Source organism: Saccopteryx leptura, chromosome 4 (assembly GCF_036850995.1).
Source record: "Saccopteryx leptura isolate mSacLep1 chromosome 4, mSacLep1_pri_phased_curated, whole genome shotgun sequence".
Taxonomy (NCBI): domain Eukaryota; kingdom Metazoa; phylum Chordata; class Mammalia; order Chiroptera; family Emballonuridae; genus Saccopteryx; species Saccopteryx leptura.
Genome location: NC_089506.1, coordinates 122,656,729 through 122,678,032, shown reverse-complemented (window position 1 = coordinate 122,678,032; position 21,304 = coordinate 122,656,729). Strand labels below are relative to the sequence as shown.

The 21,304-nt window shown below is 48.3% G+C and overlaps 1 protein-coding gene across 14 annotated transcripts in view; it reads right to left on the bottom strand.

Moving 5' to 3' along the window:
* The window catches only part of TNRC6C (trinucleotide repeat containing adaptor 6C), a 142,004-nt gene that overhangs the window by 11,204 nt on the left and 109,496 nt on the right, over positions 1–21,304 (bottom strand). For 3 of the 14 annotated variants that reach the window (XM_066381362.1, XM_066381374.1, XM_066381372.1), the window contains 10 exons: positions 19,323–19,483; positions 17,749–17,922; positions 16,336–16,485; positions 15,202–15,321; positions 11,319–11,402; positions 10,843–11,074; positions 6,696–6,863; positions 5,306–5,497; positions 4,726–4,869; positions 260–376 (listed from right to left, as the gene is read on the bottom strand). In XM_066381362.1, the coding sequence (XP_066237459.1) occupies positions 260–376; positions 4,726–4,869; positions 5,306–5,497; positions 6,696–6,863; positions 10,843–11,074; positions 11,319–11,402; positions 15,202–15,321; positions 16,336–16,485; positions 17,749–17,922; positions 19,323–19,483 (1,542 nt within the window). Of the gene's footprint in view, positions 1–259; positions 377–1,328; positions 1,452–4,725; positions 4,870–5,305; positions 5,498–6,695; positions 6,864–10,842; positions 11,075–11,318; positions 11,403–15,201; positions 15,322–16,335; positions 16,486–17,748; positions 17,923–19,322; positions 19,484–21,304 lie in introns of those variants that run through there. The other 11 variants (XM_066381368.1, XM_066381371.1, XM_066381370.1 and 8 more) reach the window with 9 other exon arrangements.

Genomic DNA, 21,304 nt, shown 5'->3' with positions numbered 1-21,304 from the left:
GGAGTGGCAGCAGCAGTTTACAGTGACCTTCCTGACAACCTCATGGAGGACTGTCACCATCCCCACTGCACATGGAGGAAGCCACTGTGCCCCAGGTCCCGCAGATGCTCTGGCAAAGCCCAGGCCCACTGACCATCATACCACATGGCCACCAGCTCAGGGATGGAGTCAACAGGCCACCAGGAAAAGCCAGGCCTGTCCGTTTGTTTGGGGAAAGAGAGAAAAAGGCTCCCTGCGAGTCGAGAGGCCAGGTGCATACCTGCAATACTAGGTGTGGGAGCAGTGCTGCTGAAAGAGGGGCTGTAGCCGGAGGCACTGAGCGGCCAGGCACTCGAGGAAGGCAGCGTGGCACTCTGAGGTGGTGGTGGGGAGGACCCTGCAGAACCAAACACGGCACTAAGAGGTGGGCGCAGGCATGTGGCAGCCCACTAGCTGGGTGTGAGCGGCTCACCACCAGAGCTGACCTGGCTAAAAGTTAGAGTGTGACACCATCAAGATTGTAGTGAGGGGGGAAAGGCATGAACACACCTCCTGCTCTGGGTCCCCACGCCGCTGCCAGAGGCCTGAGACCTTCCTGACCAGGAGATAGCTAGAACTTCTCTCACAGGGTCTCAAGGACAAAGGAGAAGCCTGCACCTAAGACGCTGCGCCTGAGTTTTAAAGGATCACACTGACGTCTCTTTGCAAGCCAGATAAAAACAAAACAGGGCAGTTGCCATCTTGCCACACCTCAAACAATGCCCACTGCATTAAGACAGGACACCAAATTCCATGATTTTTGTTGTAAATTCTGCCATCAAAGATAAGCACTTTTTCATGACTCAAAATGTCTCAGGCACTCCATCCCTCCAACACTGCTCTCTGAACTTCAGGAGTGAGGAAGAGAAACCTGTGCTAACAACTGTGAACTTGAGCGACTGCAGCCCCACATGGCAGTTTCCTACTTTGAAAGCCTGCTCCCACACCCGGGAGGGAGGCTGAGGCTGCTCCCTATCATGATCTGGGGGAAGCCAGAGGCACAAAAGAGGAGGATGCAGTAGACGGAAAGCAGGCTGGGATCAGAGCTCTCTGTGTGGAGGCTGGGGGAAAGGACATGGGCACATGACGGTTTAGCTGTCACATTCTGCACCACAAACAGTCTCCCACAAGTGGGAGTGCCCGGCAGGGCCCATTCTGGGTGGTGTGGGGGCAACCCCAGGGGAGGTCCCAGGAGCCCCCAGGCTGGTGCGGTGTCCATGTTTGGGGAAAGAGAGAAAAGGCTCCCTGCAAGTCGAGAGGCCCGGTGCATACCTGCAATACTAGTGTCCATGCCCCGGCTGATGGCTGTACCCGGCCGCCGCAGATTGAGGGCGCCTGATTTCATGACATTACACTTCAAGTGCGCACTGCAGGTCACCAGTGTCACAGGCCCCGAGCTCCCTTCCTGATCCCCTCCTGTCATTTGCCAATAGCTGCAAGCAACCCAAGAGCCCGAGACTTCAGACTATTTCTTTCATAATTAACAATAGGGCATTCAGATCTTAATAACAATGCTCTGGTCGGGAAATTTTTGGTTTTAACAGTGAATTTGTCCCATAAAATTAGTTAACTTTTTTTTGTGTGACAGAGACAGAGACAGAAAGAGGGACAGATAGGGACAGACAGGAAGGGAGAGAGATGAAAAGCACCAATTCTTTGTTGTAGCTCCTTAGTTGTTCACTGATTGCTTTCTCATATGTGCCTTGACCAGGGTACTACAGCAGAGCAAGTAACCCTTTGCTCAAGCCTGCGATGACCTTGGGGCTCAAGCAAGTGAATCCATGCTCACACCCACGCTCAAGTTGGATGAGCCCACACTCACATTGGTGACCTTGGGGTTGACTGGGGTTTTGAACCTGGGTCCTTTGCGTCCCAGTCTGACACTATCCACTGAGCCACCACATGGTCAGGCTAACTTTCCTTTCTAGAGGAAGTGTTAACATCAATGTCATGAGATGGCATGACATTACTTCATAGTTCTGGTTAACAGTCACTTTAGAAGGGTTACAACTATACTGCTCACAAAAATTAGGGGATATTTCAAAATGAATATGAAGCTATAAAGTATCCCCTGTTGTTTGTAAACATATGAAAAAACACTGGGCTAGTGAAAAATTTTAATACCAAACCAGAACTCAATGCCAGTGAATAAAAAACAAAAATGTAAATGAAACAGTATATGCAATAAAACAACAAATTTCATTGTGGAAATATGTCAAATTGGTGACTATTTTTCACTGCTCTTCTAGGGCAGGTTTTCTTTGTTCTCTCTGTACTTCAGATCAAGCTGGTGACTCAAAGGTGGCACGGCCTTGTGTGGCTTGGTGCCTGAGCTTGGTCAGCCAGAGGGCCACTCAGGAGCTCCTGGTGTGCAGGGCAGCACAGCCTACTCTGGAGTAGAGTCTCCTTACTGCCCTGTGGCGGAGGCTACGTTTGCACGTCTCCATAAAGATGTGCTCGTTCTGCTCCCCTTCCCCTGAACAAACCATGTGGGCACTGGGGCATAGGAAGCACCTAAGCTGAGTTGCCCCTCACTTGCCCCTAACGATCAAGTTGCAGATGCCACATGACACCATGTGATGCCACATGACACCACACGTGCAGAGAACCACGTGAAGCTTCTAGTCACCCAGAAGCGTGCCCGTCTGCTCTCCACCCTGGAGCAGAGGCCCTGCCCCCTATCTTCCCTAATGCCAGCGCCCGTCTTCAGCTGAGAGTCTCTCCTGCCCTTCAGTTAGCCTCCTCGCAGGCACTTATGGACAGGACCGCTTTGCTCTGTGCTCAGAATTCTGCTCCACCTGGCCACCCTGTCCCGTTGTGGCACACTTGTGCAAGTGTGGAAGTCACCCACAACACCCCAGGGGCCCACAGGAACCAGGGCAGTGATGACCCACTGGGCACCGGGCAGGAAGCTCAACTCTATACCCAGCAACCTTGATTCTTCCTGACTCATAACCAGATCAGCAGTAGCTCTCGAGGTGGGGAGCAGCAAGCGTCAAGTCTTGATTCTGCTGGGCCTCACCCTGTGAGCCTCGCCCCATCCTCTCAGCCAGGCTCTGCTCCCACAGCTCTGTGTCTCCCGCACCACTCACCAGTCCCTGACAGCAGCGGCAGCACAGAAACGTGAGGAGGGCATGGCACTGAACAGGAAGGATGGTCTGTGTCTACACTGGCTTCCTTCCCAGAGCCCAGACACATGAAGAACCATTAGAAGAACTTAGAAGAACCATTGAAAGGAAATGCATTCTCTCCCATAGGTCAGAGTTAAAGGAGACCTAATCAATTCTGGGGACTGCCCAAATGTTCTCTCTTTCTCTTTTTTAAATTAAGTGAGAGGTGGGGAGGTGGGGAGGCAGGGAGGCGGGGAGGCAGGGAGGTAGACTTCCACATGCACTCCGACCAGGATCCACCCGGCAAGCCCCCAGAGGGCGATGCTCTGTCCATCTGGGGCAACTGCTCCTTTGCTCACCAACCAAGCTATTTCAGCACCTGAGGCAAGGCCATGGAGCATTCCTCAGCACCTGGGGCAAAATTGCTCGAACCACTTGAGCAGAGCCATTGCTGCGGAAGGGGGAAAGAGAAAGGAAGAGCTAGAGAAGGAGGAGAGGTGGAGAAGCGGATGGTTGCTTCTCCTGTGTGCCCTGACTGGGAATCAAACCTGGAACTTCCAAACATCAGGCTGATGATCTACTGCTGAGCCAACTGGCCAGGGCCTACCCAAGTGTTCTCAATGGTGACAAGCATCTATGGCAGGGGTCAGGAACCTATGGCTCGCGAGCCAGATGTGGTTCTTTTGATGGCTGCATCTGGCTCGCAGACAAATCTTTAATAAAAAAAATAATAACGTTAAAAATATAAAACATTCTCATGTATTACAATCCATTCATTTCCTACCGCTCATGTTCATGGTTGCGGGTGTCTGGAGCCAATCACAGCTGTCCTCCGGGACAACACCAAATTTTTGTTGGATAATGTGTAACCTACACGGGTCGTTGTATGGCTCTCACAGAATTACATTTTAAAATATGTGGCGTTCATGGCTCTCTCAGCCAAAAAAGTTCCCGACCCCTGATCTATGGAAACCTGGCTATTCCTCGCACTGTCAGAACACTGATCATAAACCTTTTTCGGCAATGCTCCCCACAGCTGTCCTCCTCTGCATGCCTTACTGGAGAGCATTCCTGCCCTTCGTAGGGTCGCACGGGAGATCTACACTTACGCCTGCAACTCCACAGCTCATCACCCCTTCCATGGAGCTCCCAGCTGACACAGGCTGTGCCAAAACTTTGCACTGTGAGTTTCTGGCAGGAGAAAGGTCCTGGAGATAGATTTTAATCCTTTTACCAGTTTTTTTTTTTTTTTTTTTTTTTTTTTAGAAAGGAAACATAGACTGAGATGAATAAAGGCAGTTAGTTCATTTTTAATTAAAAGAGACTTCAAGTAGAAATGTTTTCATTAAAAAGATTAACAGTTAATACTGTGACTTTATAACACATTGCTTATAAAATCTGTTAATAAACCTAGAAAAACGCTGAGCCCAAACCCACTGTAAGTACTACCTGACCTCTTTGCACTGCCCGTGATGGCTAGAGAAGCTACCCACCCACGGGTCTTCTGCCACACTTGCCTTAGAGCCCATGACTACCCCTGGCCCTGCCGAGCACACGCAGAGGGTTCCACATGAATGCAGGCAGGGCACCCCCTCACCTCCACTCTTGAGGAGGTAGCGGTTGACATCCTGTATGGTGGTGTTGATGGTAGGCCCAGTGGGGACACTTCCAGGAGTGACGTCAGGGTCATTCTCAGGATCGATATTCTGAAGTCCTTTCCATGGAACTCCAGGATGAAATTCTGGAAAATTCCAAATAAGATGAAGATTAAAACATGAATATTACTTATGGGAAATTTAATAATCTAATCACACCACAAGGGATATTTCAGACTTTCATTCCATAAGTCAGCACCCCTCTGGAGCAGAACAGAACCAGGTGTCACGGCTGTCATAGTAACTCCACTCAGCCAGCGTGCTGAAGCTGAGAGATGCTCAAACCAGGCGGAGCAGTGCTCTATTCTCCTTTCCCTGAACTACGGGGGATAGAGAAGTGCTTGGTGCCAACCACACCCAAAACTGATCTGACAGGCAGATTTCCAATGAAAAGCCAAAGGTATGAGGCTAATGCTTCCAGGATTCTCAGCTCAGGGCCTGGTTTCTCTTGGGCCTCACTGCTCTGCTTGGGACTGGGGTACATTCTGACCTATGGCTGCACAAAGTGTTGCCCGCTCTTACCTGGGGGCCAGTTGATGCTGGAGCCATTGGAGATTTTATCACTGTCAGATTTGGCACGTGACCAACTATGGGAGACAGCTACTGGAGGACTGGCTGGTGACTCACTGTTCTGGATTAAATCGTACCGGCCATAGGAGTCGTCAATGGAGGACTTGGCTGGAGGTCCAATGCTTAGACCTCCAGGGATAGCACCTGCAGAGACAGCAGGAAACAGAGTGTCAGGGAGCCCCGAGCTCTCACTGCCAAGCACCAGGGAGGGAGAGCAGGAAGCAGAGTGGACAGGGGCCTAAGCCCTCAGTGCCCAGCACCAGGTCTTGCCCTTTTCTCAGTAATGTGAGGTGCCAGGCATGGTTAGTCCAGCATTCTCTGAAAATAAGTAACTTCATTCTTGAAAGACTAACTCTTTAAGAACCACATTAGTTTGTCAGGTTGGACATCTTGATAATATGCACCCACACACCACAGGAAGCTGGCCCTGGGAACCCTCCCTGGGACAATGTATGAGTCTCTGTGGGGACTGGAGTCTCTGTGCTCGCCCTGCTCTGATGCTGCCCTCACCACAGAAAGACAGGCTGGTATGCGAACCACACGCCTGACTCCTAACCCCTTTGCCATAGGCCACTGAGCTCTCTCATGCCAAGGAAAGCGCCAGATAGCATGTGATGATTTTCTTGTAAAATTGACCATTAGAATTTTTTTTCACTTTTTAGAATGCTTTATATCTCAAGAAAGAATTATATACCCTATTAAGTTTTCTTTGCTTTTATGAGGAAAGTTCGAGCTAAATTTTTTTTTTAATTTTATTTATTCATTTTAGAGAGGAGAGAGAAAGGGAGAGAGAGAGACAGAGAGGGAGAGAGACAGAGAGAGAAGGTGGGTAGGAGCTGGAAGCATCAACTCCCATATGTGCCTTGACCAGGCAAGCCGAGGGTTTCGAACTGGCGACCTCAGCATTTCCAGGTCGACGCCTTATCCATTGCGCCACCACAGGTCAGGCCGAGCTAAATTTAATGCTTAACAGATTGCCTCCTATGGTTATTAGCATTTTTGCTTCTTTCTCCTTTCTTCCTAAGCATTTGATTTTCGATTGCATTTTATCATTTTATTGAAAAGTTTGTTAGTAGACTCACACTTCGGGTGGAAGAACGCAGACCTAAATAAAATCGTGTAGGATGGGCCTGCACTGTATGCTACTCTGGGCACGGCTGGCTTCCTCTGGGCCATAGCTAAGGTCTGGGGCTGGAGGTTTCAGGTCTGACTTCTAGCTGGGACCTACATCCTCACAACGCGATGGGGTAGCTTTTATTCAGCTTTAAGCACTGAGTTCTTACAAGAGAAATACAGCATGAGTAATAAAAGAACCGTGTTGGTTGCTGTAGCGCAGCCATACCATGCTTGCTGGGGTTCTGGTCGAGAGGAGACGCAGCACCAGGGACATTATCCATCGGGTTGGGGTGTGTCCACTGAGGGAGGCGTGATTGGGACTGAGATGGGTCCTTCACCGACAAACCGCCAGTCATGTCCATGCTGCTGACACTCATATTGGGGTTCAGTCCAGCTGAAAATAAAAACACTGTTAGGCATGACCAGTGGAAGCAAAGTGGATAGAGCATCAACCTGGAATGCTGAGGTCGCTGGTTCAAGGTTGATGGCTCTGAGTGCAGGCTCGCTGGCACAGGTTGCTAGCTTGAGCAGGGGGATTGTCCACACAATCCTAAAGCTTGCCAGCTTTAGCCCAAAGGTCACTGGCTTGACCAAGGTGTCACTGGCTCGGCCCCAGTCAAGGCATATATATAAGAGAAGCAATCAATGCACAACTTAAGTGAAAGCAACTAAGAGTTGATGCTTCTTAACTTCTCTGTCCCTGTCTCTCTCTCTCTCAAAAAAAGAAAAAAATAAATAAATAAAAACAGAATAGGTGTACCTATCCTCTAAATTACCACTTTCTAAAGCTCTTGTAGATAATCAATCTAAGATTTAATTCATAGCCAAATACTTTAACATTTAATGCTGGTAGGAAAGAGGAACCTTGTCTTTTTAAAGGCACACGTTTCTAGAAACATCGTTCCCGAATCAAGGTGAAATGGTACTAAGTAGTCCTCTAAGACCAATGAGTCTCTTAATTTCACTTTTTCTGTGCTAAGAATGGTTCTGAGGCTTCTTGCTTGCTTAGAAACAGAACAAGTCCAGCCTGACTAGGCGGTGGCGCAGTGGACAGAGCGTCGGACTGGGATGCTGAGGACCTAGGTTCGAGACCCTGAGGTTGCCAGCTTGAGCATGGGCTCATTTGGTTTGAGTAAAAGCTCACCAGCTTGGACCCAAGGTCACCGGCTCAAGCAAGGGGTTACTCGGTCTTCTGAAGGCCCGCGGTCAAGGCACATATGAGAAACCATCATTGAACAACTAAGGTGTCGCAATGAGCAACGAAAAACTAATGATTGATGCTTCTCATCTCTCCGTTCCTGTGTGTCTGTCCCTGTCTACCCCTCTCTCTGACTCTCTGTCTCTGTAAAAAAAAAAAAAAAAAAAAAAAAATATATATATATATATATTTTTTTTTTCCCAAAACAACTAGGAAAATCTTTTCTGATCTTGGGGTCTCTTATAGAAACCTCCAGACCAAACCACTGTCCGAGCTGTGAAAGGTGCCCTGAAGGAGCCCTGGGACAAGCTGGTTGGGATGACTCAGTGCTATTTTCAGAGAGCTGCCCTTACCGAAGTCTGCTCGGAAGGAATTTAGGAATTCATGATCAAAAGACTTTTAAGGAACTGAATTTGCTGGGGGTGAGGGTGCTGCAGCTGCCCAGCGGCAACGAGTGTGGTCCTGCTTTACCTGTTGTTATAGCTGGAAGCAGACACTGGGGTTTCTTTCTTTTTTTAAAAAAAATTATTTATTCATTTTAGAGAAGAGATACAGAGAGAGAGAGAGACAGAGAGAAGGGGGGGGGGAGGAGCAGGAAGCATCAACTCCCATATGTGCCTTGACCAGGCAAGCCCAGGGTTTTGAACCGGCGACCTCAGCATTCCAGGTCTACGCTTTATCCACTGCGCCACCACAGGTCAGGCAGCACTGGGGTTTCTGACGAAATTGTCACTGTGCTGGGTTGATGAAGAGGGCGATAAATGATAGAAAGGTTGGAGTACAGAGTCCCTCATGGGGACACCAGTTGTGAGCTGAGAGTGCACACAGGGTTCCAGGTACTCACAGCTGTAGGCTCTGTCCCGCAGGCCCTGCTACATAAACACAGGTGACTCTAACTCCTGAGCAGGAGGTTCATCATTTTTGTCTTAACTCTAAACGAGGGGCTGCCAACTCAAATGCTACATGGGCCAAGGGGGCAATGCGAATACCGGTAGTGTCCTGGTGAGGCTTGTGGCAAACCAGGTGGTGCTTGTCCTAAGCCAGCCGGTGCTTATGGAAGGCAGGCCCAATGTCGCCATCCTCAAGAGAAGCCAGAGCCATTTTTATTTGAAACTTCTCAATTTTTAAAAGTTGGCAATGAACACACACACACACACACGCACTGTGCAGACCTAACAAAAGACCTTGCGAGTCAGACCCTGCCAACTGCAGTCTCTGCTCTCAGACCATCTCCACTTCCACAGGTGCAGCTGTGGTCAGAGGACTCCAGATCCCACAGCGGAGTCTGCCCACCTCTCCCAGCCTCTGTCTCATGTCTGTTCTCCCTCCACAGGTCAGCCAACCACCGGGCCTGTCAGTACAGTGGCCTGGATGCACCTTCTCTCCTGTGCCAGGTCCTCCCTACTGAAATCTTACTGTTTGAGGTCCAGGCGTAGACCCTGCCCTGGGTTTCTTTCACCACATGGGGTGACCATGATCGCCTTCTCCTCCCAGCCCTGTAATACAGCAACACTGGCCAGGAAGGGCACGCTCTGTTTTTACGTGCCTGATCTTCTTTGGCACACAACGGGCCCCGAGGAGAGGCTGTGGGAAGGGGACGGGTGGGATTACCGCTGCTGGAAAAGTGCGGAGCACCAACCTGATCGGTACTTTCATTGGCTACGTAACTTATCTTTTATTAGCTATTTATTTCCAATACATTTATTCTACAACAATGTGAATATTGTGCAATTCTGTCAGAATTATTCTTCATCTAATTTTGAAGATTCACTGCATCTTTCATTTGTACTAAGAAAAAAATCTTTAAAGAGCAAAGATTAGTGCCTTTTATTCGTCAGAGTGGTGAAGAGGACAGATGGATACTAGGAAGCTTAAGTTGAAGCATTTTAAGATAATAGATGGAATTCAATTTTTCCTGAAACAACTATTCTTAAAAAAGAAGTGCTTACATGACCAGCTGACATTTCACAAAGTACTTGTTATGTGCCAAGCATTGTCCTAAGAAAGTTTCATATTAATTCGTTTAATATTTAAAAGAACCTACTGAAGTTAAGTTCCCACTTCAAAGATGGGAAAATTGAGGCAAATAGCAGCCAGGCAAATTGCACAAGAAAGTGGCGAGCCAGTCAGTGGCAGAGCTAGGAATCAACGTAAGCGGTCTAATTCTTAAACTAGGTCCTTAATACTAGACTCTAGAGGCAATGATGGGTGGGAAGTGACATGGAGACAGAATAACCAGGTCATGCTGAAGACTCCCCGCATTGGCTGTACGTCCAGTAGAAAGTGCCCACATGATTAGAATATACCACTTTTCAAAGACATTTGGTAGCAGTTTAGAAAGAGACATTATCAGCTAGTAGTAAGTTCACTACCACTCAACTGGCCTCTGCCCCTTTGGACATGTGTTTCCCAGGTCACTGACTCCCTTTGCCCTGTGGCTGCAGACTCTAACAGCCAGCCGACAGGCCTACAGGGCTTCGCTTCTCTCTCCTGGCTATCTGTGTGGCCTTGCCCTGTGCCCGAGGGTGAGGGTGGCACTGTGTCATCCATGGGCCTGTGGGTGCCAAGGGCTGAGCTGCCCTTGCTGGTCAGGGGTCAGTACACACGTGCTGGCCTGGTTGCTTTCGCCTTCTGTTGCTTTGTAGAAGTGTCTGGTTCATATGAATCTGAACACCTTTTCTTGCAGCGTGGTTCTACTCCCTCCCCTGCAGTTGATAAAGGAGGACAGGGGTTGCCAAGTCAGGCAAACCAGGACTCAACAAGGGACATGAGCCTGGCCTGTGGTGGCGCAGTGGATAAAGCATCGACCCGGAACACTGAGGTTGCTGGTTCAAAACCCTGGGCTTGCCTGGTCAAGGCACATATGAGAATTGATGCTTTCTGCTCCTCCCCCTTTCTTGCTCTCTCTCTTTCTCTCTCTCTAAAATAAATAAAGAAAATGTTTAAAAAAAAAAACAAGGGACATGAGGGGCCTTTGCCAGTGCTGCTCTACAAGAGTCCACTTTGGAAGTATGTATAGAACAGCTCCTGCTCTGCACACCCAGGAGACGCCCGAAACAGCAGCTCTCAGACTGCTGGGAGTGGCGGGTCCCCATGACCTTCCCATCTCAGTCGTTACGTGACCCCCCCCCCCCCCCCCCCGGCAGCTGGGTGGTGGCTCAGACCAGAGACTCACCAAGAGGGTAAGGAGCAAAGGTGTTGGGTGAAGACTGCTGCTCTTTGGTCTGCAGGTCAGGCAGGCCGGGGGCCTGAGGGTGTGGGGAGAAGCTGTCCATGGCCGATTTGCCTGCAGAGGGGTGCAGAGACAGGTGCGGCGGGGGTGGCGGGGGCTTCATGAGCAGGGCCTGGGCCAGCTGGCGCTGCTGCTGCTGGATCTGCTGTTGCAGGTTAGTGATTGTGCGTGCGACCTGGCAGTGGACACAATTAGCAGGGAAAGGGACAGCTGTCACTCATTTGTCAGTCTTGACTACATTTACGCTTGGGACACCGCTGGCTGGGCCAACCTCCTCCCAAACCTACATGACCCCAAGACTTGTAAAAGGGGAGGTTTTAATGAGACAAAACCAACAACAACAGCCTAGCCCATTGCTAAGCATCTCCTGGAGCAGGAAGGACTAGAGCGCATAGCCAGTTGAGCCCAGTGATACCCACTTGCTGCTCCTGCTGTCTCATGGGTCCGGACATGTTCCGCTGGGCCTGTAGCATCTGCTGCTGGATTTGTAAACGTTGGTATGCCTGCCACCAGAAAGAGAACAAGAAACACTGTAAGAAAGGCACTAACATGTGGCTTGATTTCAATACATTAGTTAAAAAGAAAAAGGGGGCCTGACCAGGCAGTGGTACAGTGGATAGAGCATCGGACTAGGATGCAGAGGACCCAAGTTTGAAACCCCGAGGCCACTGGCTTGAGCGCGGGCTCATCTGGTTTGAGCAAGGCGCACCAGCTTCAGTCCAAGGTTGCTGGCTTGAGCAAAGGGTCACTCAGTCTGATGTAGCCTCCCGGTCAAGGCACGTATGAGAAAGCAATCAATGAACAACTGAGGTACCGCAACACAGGTCAATGCTTTATCCACTGTGCCACCAAAGGTCAGGCCCAAGTAACTTTCTCAAAAGGAGAAATGCCTTTTCCAAACCCTTCCAGTGCCTGGATTTCTATATAGGACCCCAGACAGGACCCCTGGTGAGTGTTGGTAATAAAGTTTGTCAGTAATAATTTTTCAGTTAATGAGATCAGAATTCTTCTGATCAAGTCATATTAACTAGAAGTAAAAAAAAATGAGAGTAAAATGAAATAATACTTTTTTTTTTTTTTTTTTTCATTTTTCAGAAGCTGGAAACGGGGAGGCAGTCAGACAGACTCTTGTATGCTCCCGACCGGGATCCACCAGGCATGCCCACCAGGGGGCGATGTTCTGCCCCTCTGGGGCGTTGCTCTGTTGCATCCAAAGCCATTCTAGCGCCTGAGGCAGAGGCCACAGAGCCATCCCCAGCGCTCGATCCATCTTTGCTCCAATGGAGCCTCAGCTGAGGGAGGGGGAGAGAGAGACAGAGAGGAAGGAGGGGGGAGGGGTGGAGAAGCAGATGGGCACTTCTCCTGTGTGCCCTGGCCAGGAATCGAACCCGGAACTCCTGCACGTCAGGCCAATGCTCTACCACTGAGCCAACCGGCCAGAGCCAATACTTTTTTTTTTAAATTCAGTGAGAAGAGAGGAGGCAGGGACAGACTCCCGCATGCACCCTGACCAGGATCCGCCTGGCAAGCCCACTAGGGGATGATGTTCTGCCTATCTGGGGTGTTGCTCTGTTGCTCAGCAACTGAGCTCTTCTTAGCACCTGAAGTGGAGGCCATGGAGCCATTCTCAGCACCTGAGGCCAAAGAGCTCCAATGAGCCATGGCTATGGGAAGTGGAGAGAGAGAGAGAGAGAGAGAGAGAGAGAGAAGTGAGAGGGGGAGGGGTGAGAAGCAGATGGTTGCTTCTCCTGTGTGCCCTGACTGGGAATTGAAGCTGGGACATCCACACGTGTCGTGCTAATGCTCTACCAGTGAGGCAACCGGCCAGGGCCAAAACTTATTCTTTTTTTTTTTTTTAAACTTTATTTATTTATTCATTTTAGAGAGGAGAGAGAGAAAGAGAGAGAGAAAGAAGGGGGGAGGAGCAGAAAGCATCAACTCCCATATGTGCCTTGACCAGGCAAGCCCAGGGTTTTGAACCAGTGACCTCAGCGTTCCAGGTCGAAGCTTTATCCACTGCGCCACCACAGGTCAGGCTTATTCTTATAATGATATCAAAAGCCTGTAAGTAGCAAGGGTGGCGTGATGAGCTCAGTCCACATGGATCCTGAAATTCAGATTTGCAACCCATTTGTCAACACAGGCCCCGTCTAAAATGACCGTCACACTATTCTGTACACAGATGCAGAAGGCTTGGTCATCTGATTGTTCCAAATTATTGGCTGAATATCGCCAATATCTTTTTATACAACATGGATTTTCTGGGATGTTTTTAGTAAGAGGATATATTAAAATACAATCCAAATAAATGTAGAGACTACACTATTGGAAAGCCTCATTAAACTGTAAATTATGAAGGAATAAAATACTTCACTTAAGTGAATCCTTTTATTTATTTATTTTAAAATTTATTTATTGATTTTAGAGAGAGGACGGGAGGGATGGGGAGAGAGACAGAAACACCAATCTGTTCCTGTACGTGCTCTGACCAGGGATTGAACTAGCAAACTGTGTTCTCTGGAATGACGCTCTAACCAACCGAGTTATCCAGCCAGGGCTGTGAATCCTTACAGGTCCTAAAACATAACCTTAGGATGCACTGAAACTTTATTTTACCATTTTTTTCTGGGAAAAATGTAAAAACAGTATGCATTGAATTAAGTGTAATTCAACATTTTTGTAGTGTCTTTCACATAATGGGGTCAATAATGCAGGAGCAACAGGTCATAAACTGCTGGACGCTAACTAGCCGTGCACAGTGTCAGAACACAGAACTACTCGCAAGTAGCAGAAAGTGATTCTTCCCCAGTGAGAGTTGTGAATAATGCTTCGTGGTGGTTTCCTCTCCGCCTTTGAGATCAAGGTCTCTTCCTATAGCTGGTGGCTGAGAAGAACAGGACTATCTCTGAACCACCTGCCCAGGGCTCGCAGGCCTCAGGAAGCCTTGCCACCACACAATCAGGGCCGGTTTCACTTTTATGGATGGGGAAACAGTCTGAGAGTCCAGAGTTCTGCATACTTCATGAACATGACAACTTGTCTCCAGGTTCTCCCCTCTTCCTTCCTGCATGCTACTTACTGGGAAAGCAGACACTCAAACTGGTCAAATGCGTACCTAACAAGCAGGGAAAGGGTCAGGACTGAGAGCGCTCAGGATTCTTCTGCAAGGAACAGTTTGATGACAATTGTTTTGTCTACTGGAGGTCTTTTCTTTCTCTATGATTCCTGATCATTTTCTAGGAGATGAAGTTGTGGTACAAGCCTTCTAAATAAATCAAGTGTCAATATATTAAAGCAAAACAAACAAACAAAAAAACCCCACAGCCAGGTAGCTCGGTTGGTTAGAGCATCATCTCGATACACCAAGGTTGTAGATTCTATCCCTGGTCAGGGCACATATAAGAATCAACCAATAAATAAGAGGAACAACAAATTGATATTTCTCTCTTTCCCTTCCTTTCTCTTTAAAATCAATCAATAAGTTAAAAAATAATTTTAAAAAAGGACAATACATGTGGTCCTTTAGTATATACAAATTCAGTCCATAGGGATACAATGACATGGCATTTTATAGCAAAAGCACCGAGACTGCTAAAAACTCAGAGTTTGGCCTGACCTGTGGTGGTGCAGTGGATAAAGCGTCAACCTGGGATGCTGAGATCGCCGGTTCAAAACCCTGGGCTTGCCTGGTCAAGGCACATATGGGAGTTGATGCTTCCTGCTCCTCCCTCCCCCTTCTCTCTCTCTCTCTCTCTCTCTCTCTCTCTCTCTCCTCTCTAAAAAATTAATAAAAGAAAAATTAAAAAAAAATTAAAAACTCAGAGTTCAAGACAGGTTAGATTATAAAACTTCCAAGAATTATCAGGCTATACCAGCCATTCTCAGCAGGGATTCTGAGAATCAAGTCCTAATTTCTGAGGCATGCCCTCTGTAACAAAATAACTCCTCTCATGCTTCCAGAATGATATTCCTGTATTCCGTTCTCAGAAAATTTAGAAAACAGTTACCAAAATGATTTTGTCTTCCGTGGCAGGATGAGAACCTCTGGATGAGGAAGGCCAGCCAAAGGCCCCAGCTGTGACCTGCCTGAGTGCAAGATCTGAGATGTGCTGGGAACACAAAGGAGCCACTACTGCAAGTGAAACACTTTCTAATTCTTTTCACAGTTTGCCATTTAAGTGTTGCAACGACTGGTTCTACACAGTCAGTGTGTGTGCTGTGGGCGCCTCCACATGCATGTCATCTGCTTGTCAGGGAGCACGCCCTCTCTGTTTCAGAACTCGGGTGGGGTTCTCCACTCACCAGCTGCAGCTGATAGAGCTGGTTCAACATCGTCATATGCTGAGGGTTAATTGGCGAGGTTAATAGTGCAGGGTTGAGACCAATGTTTTTTGCTGCAAACTGCAAAAGCTGTGCTTGAACCTGTTTAACACAAAACACACCATGAGTACTGAACCACTACTAAATATTTGTCTGTGTAGTTTCCAGATTAAAAACTGATCATTAAATGCAATTATATTTGTCTCATTAGTGAACTTCAAAAGCCATTAAAAAATTTGCAGACCATTTAACATTACTTAACATATTTTTCTGAAGAATAAGGAAGGAAAGAGGGGAAAAAGGGAGGGGAAAGGAAGAAAAAGATTTCTTCCTCCAAATATTCTAGTTATGAATTAACTGTTCAATTTCTTTTCTAGGAGTGACTGTGGGTCACCTGTCAGAGTGCAGGGCTGCAGACAGGGCACGTGAGCTCAGGAGAGGGGCACACTCCCTCACCAGTGCAGCATTATCAGAGCAGGAATGTACATGCTTCCCCATTGGTGGCACCACGCCCCCCCAATGGAGTCCTGTTCCAGGGTGGGCAGTCACCCCTTCTTGAGTTTACATGCTTGGAAAGTGGTCCTCCTGCTTGTGGAACCAGGCCCGCCTGCTGGCGGGCACATACACCTGTGTGGCTCTGGCAGCCCTAACCTGGACAGTGCCTGGAACCAGCCAAGGGCCAGGCACTGGCCACGGTAATGCCCACTGAGTGTCTATCTAGTTAGCAGGATGATTTTACTTTACTAGCTGTTGAGTGTGCATTAAAAAAATGTTGACTTTTCTATTAATGGTAGACATGTAGAATTTTCTTGAAGAATGAATTTTTTTAGATGAAGAAGACAAATCAACTGACGGAAAACACTCTGTAACAGTGTGGTGATGGAACAGCTGGTTTGCTAAGTGAGGGGAAAACTGCTGCCTGTCCCCCAGGACCCATCTTTCCTGCCCCTCAGGCTGGAGTGGCCCCCAGCACTGCTGGCTGTCAGGTTGGCCCCAGCTGAGGTACCCCAGGAGGGGTTCTCAGAACCTTCTGGGCCGGGAGAAGCAGATGTCACAGCAATGTCACTGTGGCACAGGATCCCACAGAAAGCTAGCTTGGCCGTGTGCAGGTCTGACCTGAGGGGATAGAAACTGAGGCACTTGAGCACGGAGACTGGGCTGGGAGGGGTTCAGCGGCTGCACGGGTGGCTGTGGCGGCTGTTGCATGGTCCTGGCTTGTGCTGCTCCGCTACTGCCAAACATACCCAGATTGCCACTCGGTATCTGCTGGGGGACGGGGGTACAGAGTTGTCAGAGTTGAAGCTGCAGGAACACGGTGTGTGAAATTACCTGTTTCCCTAATCAGGAATGCAACATGGTTCCTACTCCCTCCTGTCAACCTGCACCAGTGTGACTTTTCAGTGAGTGTTGTTTCACCTGGTTATGGACGATGGAAACTCTGCCTAGGGAGCTTGCCATGCATGTAAGTCTCAGCAGGGCCAGCTCTGAAGTGCCCTGAAACAAGGCACAGGCAAGGCACAGAGCAGCGCAGGCATGGCTCTGGATAATCTACATTCCTAGGAGGATGAGTTTGGAGTAACAGAGTGACAGAGGGGCCTGATTTTCATGAAGGACACAGAGCTGTGATTTCAGCCACAGAACCCAAGACTGAATGAACGGGGATCCATTCAGGCAATCACTACGTGACACTGCCTTCTGCTCGGCGGGCCGGGGTGTCTGAGAGGATAGAAACCCCGCCTGCAGGTGAAATATGTGACGGCAGGTGTCCCCTGGAACTGCCCAGCTTGGCCGTGTCAGATCCCAAGGGTCAACAGGCTGGAACACTGCACACAGTGCAAGGGGCATGGCTGATCATTAGGGTTGACAATAGGCATGCAGGGCGCTGTTCAGCCACCCCAAATGTCACAGCATTTACTGAAAAAGACACCTCAAGGGTGTGTGTCAGCCTCATCAATCAGAAAATCAACGAGGAGAGATATTCTCCAGACAGAACGAGCATGGTTTGCTCGCCCATCATTTCATTCTAGAGTCTCTGGGGCAGCCATCAGTCAAAACACTTCAGCAATGTCTGACAGTGACTTCACTTCCCCGAGTGTCAAAGGCAGGGAAAACTGCTGACATACTTCTCTGAAAATCACTGAGAACCTTACGGGAGACATGCATGTGGTGTTTTGGCAGATCAATACATTTAAGGTTTCCATCCGTGCATGAATCTGGCCACTGCTGGCTGCTTTGCAACAAGCACCATTCAAACGAGCAGTGAGTTGGCCAAATGCAGATGCATTTTAGTTACATGGAATCATAAATATAACCTTGCAGCACTTCCTATAACATGGCCAAATCTCAAGAACTGGATTCCAGTCTTGACAGCCATAAATCACTTAAAGGAAAAGCCTTGGAGTATTTCAACTACCTATACATATTCAACCACATTTTAAAACATGGTGTTAACTAACATAGGTATAATTAACATAAGAAGCGTTAAAGGCAGGCAAAACAGAGTGGGCACTGGCTTTCTGGCAGCCTTACCTGTCGAGAAGAATTCAAGTTTTGCATGCCCAGCCCTGAGGCAATCCCACCCAGGGCCTGATTAGGGAGGGCACTGTTTGAAAGTGGGGGCTTCAGGCTTGGCGAAGGCAAAAATGGTGAAGTCATGGGCTCTTCCACGAGGCCGCCGTCCTGATTGGAGAAAGAAAGGCTGAGCTGTGTGCCGTGTCCGTTTGCAGACAGAACACAGAGCCATTTCCCAAGAATAACAAGGAACATGGATGAAGAAAGAGGAAAACGAGCAAGAAGGAGGATCATAACAGGACAGGGAACATGGGCAAAAGGAAGGGGGGAAAGAGAAAAGAGAAACAGGATTAAGATGCTATCTCAGTGTTAACAACTATTTCACAAACACGTTAGCTTACAGCACTCGCACCACCACTGCCCCTGCCTAGGGCTGAGAGTCAGGAGAGACAGAAGCTTTGATCTGGAAACCCTCTACAACCATTTCCAAACAGACAGGCTCCCTTGAGGTGCTGCCGAGGCTCTCGGTGCCCTCTGGGCGGGGAGGTTGTTGACAGGATGGCCAACTGTTTCTAATGGACAAACACAGCAACCCGTCTCTGATCTAATATTCTAATTGGGTACGTATTAGAGCAAACAGAATCCTATAAATTTTGTTACACTTACTGAGGTCATGCTCTGTGTCAGGTCCTTTATGTATTGATCCCATCTACCTTCCCAACAGACCTGCAATGTTACTCCACAAAAAAGGAAACTGCTCAGGCTCTTGCAATGAACAAATAAAAATACAGAATGCCAAGTAAAATTAGAATTTCAGACAAATAATATTTTAGAAGACAAGCTTCAAAAATTATTTATCTGAAATTCCAATGTCACCTGACCACTGTGGCTCTGATCCTTGGTCACACTGGTGCAAAGTGGGGCCAGGACGTGGGAGGAGCTTGGGATAAAGAACCCTGTTTCTCTTGAAAACAGAGAGGACGCCCTTCTCTTCTCCTGTGAGCCTTGCCCGTTTTCCTAGCTTGTCCTTTCTGACTTCTGTTTTATTTTTCAGGTTCCATATTTTGATGGAATTGAGTGTGAGGCTGCCTTGCCCTTTGAAGTCACACTCTCTGGGGAGGGGACATTCCTCCAGATGACACTGACAGACTGAACCAGTGCCAGGACGTGCTAAACACCCAGGGTGAAGACCCTGCAGACACTAGCATGGCTGACACATGCAGGGCCAGCAAGGCTGGGCCATGCCCAGACACCTCGGGTCCCTTACTCAATCATCATGGAACACATCAATTCCAACTGGAAGAATTATGCACATAAAATCGGATAGTAACATGAAATCAGATGCCCTTCTCTGTTGGACAAATTGAAGTAGAAAACCCAGCAAAGTTCACCCAATAAAATGAAAATCAGTTTCCAATTTTAGTACTTTTTATTCCTCATCACATCATATATAACATAACACTACCTCTTATGAGTTAAACATTTATATATATTCGGAAAATTGGGGTTTTAATCTGGCTTCCCTTAAGATCACAGATAGAATGAAAAACACCTCTTGTTAAACAGACAGACAAAACCACCTAAATCCATACCTTGTCAAGAAAGGTGGGGCGGTCCACGGAAGACTCTTTGGAGATTGGTGGGCGGCAGCCAAGGGGTTTGGTGACAATTCCATTGTAGTCAGTCACTCCCAGTCCACGCTTGTCCATGTCCACCTTCTTTTCCAGAAGAGCACCTGGAGACAGCAGGAATGCTCGAGAAAAGCCGCCCAGAGACCAGTCACGACCCTGACCACAAGACCCTCGACCCCCGGAAAACAAAGAGGCCCTGGGCTTGGTTCTGGCCCGTGTCTGCCTGCCTGCCAGCCTGGCTGTCAGCCCTCATTCCATTCCTCTGCACTCGCTCCACCCAGCCACATTGTCCCACAGGGCTCAGTCGTCCTCTCCCCTGGGACCATCCCTCACTTTGGTGGTCATTTTCTCAGAGGGGCCTTCCCTGACCATCCGTCTAAAACAGATCCCTTGTTCTACCCATGGTCATGGATTTCCATTTACTGTGTCCCTACTAGCTGCAAGGATTCTTCTAGTTGTTGGGGACACAACACAATGCTGAACAGTGTCTGTCCTCATGGTTTGCAACCTGGCGAGTCTGTCTGTTTAGCTCATGTTAACTTTGGACACAGAACTAACTCCTGTAGCGCTCACCCTGCCTTTTCCCTGTCTGGGCAGCTCTGCCTGACACTTGGCACTGCACACGATTAGAAACTTGATCCTTGTCATTGGCAGATTCTGTCCTTGTGAAGTCAACTACTAGCTACAATTTTCTTGTGGCCCCAAATCAATAATCACAGTCTTTCTGAGGTCACCTATGGACACGTGCAGGGTGAGGGAAACTCAGGTTCAACGAGACAACACCCTACTCTCTGCTCCAGCACTCACACGGCAAACGCATGTCCCCTGTAGTCTACTCAGTGTCACATCTGCACACCTTTGTGCTTTTTGTTGGGGACTGTGGTCAGAGGAGGATTCAATGGCAGGCACACTGGGCACGCACCCTAGACCCCAACTTCTGAAAGGCCCCATAAAACCCCAAATTTACTCTTTCTAATGGTTTCTAATGACACCAAGTTGGTTTCATATGTGCAATTTTTAACATTAATAGTACATAATATTTTTTATTTAAAAATATGGTTAACATATTTTTATTAGGCCCTGTCTCTCTTTTTTTAAGGGGCCCAATATTTTCTGTGCCCGGGGCCTCAACCGACCTTAATCCATCTCTGACTGTGGTGTTAAAAGGTCCCCGAGCACAGTGTGCTAGAATGCTGTGGAGGAAGCACGTGGGTTAGACGGGCGCTGTTCAGACCGTGTGACGGTGCTGTCAGCCACCAGCTCAGTGCTAATGAGCCAACCATCAGTATGTCCAGAGCAAGGAAAGGAAAGCCACCTGTCCGCACATACGGCTGTTGGAAAGGGCTAAGGAATACCTACAGTGTGTGATGAAGCAGGGGGAAAGATGGGAAAGTGGCTAAGTGTGGACTCAGGCGTCTAAAAGCTGAAGAAACTTACGGTCACATTACTCAGGGTGAGCCACGTTAAACCCTTCTTAGCTGTTTCATTATGGAGAAATAGGGCATATGATTATTTGTGAGAAAGATCTCAAATGAGGTCTTTAAATAGAAGCACACATAAAACAAGGCATGTGTTGACTGGTTGACAAAATGCTACAGCCAGAGATATGTGGGGCCAACCCTGCGTGTCCCCAGAAGCAGAAACCTTGTCTTTTACACGTGAACATTTAACATAACAACTGTGATTTTTAAGGTGGCTCCAGAATGAGGGCTGCTGTCCTGTGATGGTCCCCAGAGTCGGTACACTGTGCGAGCCAGTGCTGGGCCAGTGTGAGGAGTGTGCTTAGTGTGGAGTCTGGCATGTGTCATGGAGACACTTGCTCCGTAAGTGCCATTACCACCTCCCTCAAAAAAGATGGAGAACAATTCAGCTATCTGGTGAAGCTCTGGGGAAAAATGAGAAAAGCATGCGTCAAGGAGGAATGTGGCCACTCATCCCCAGAG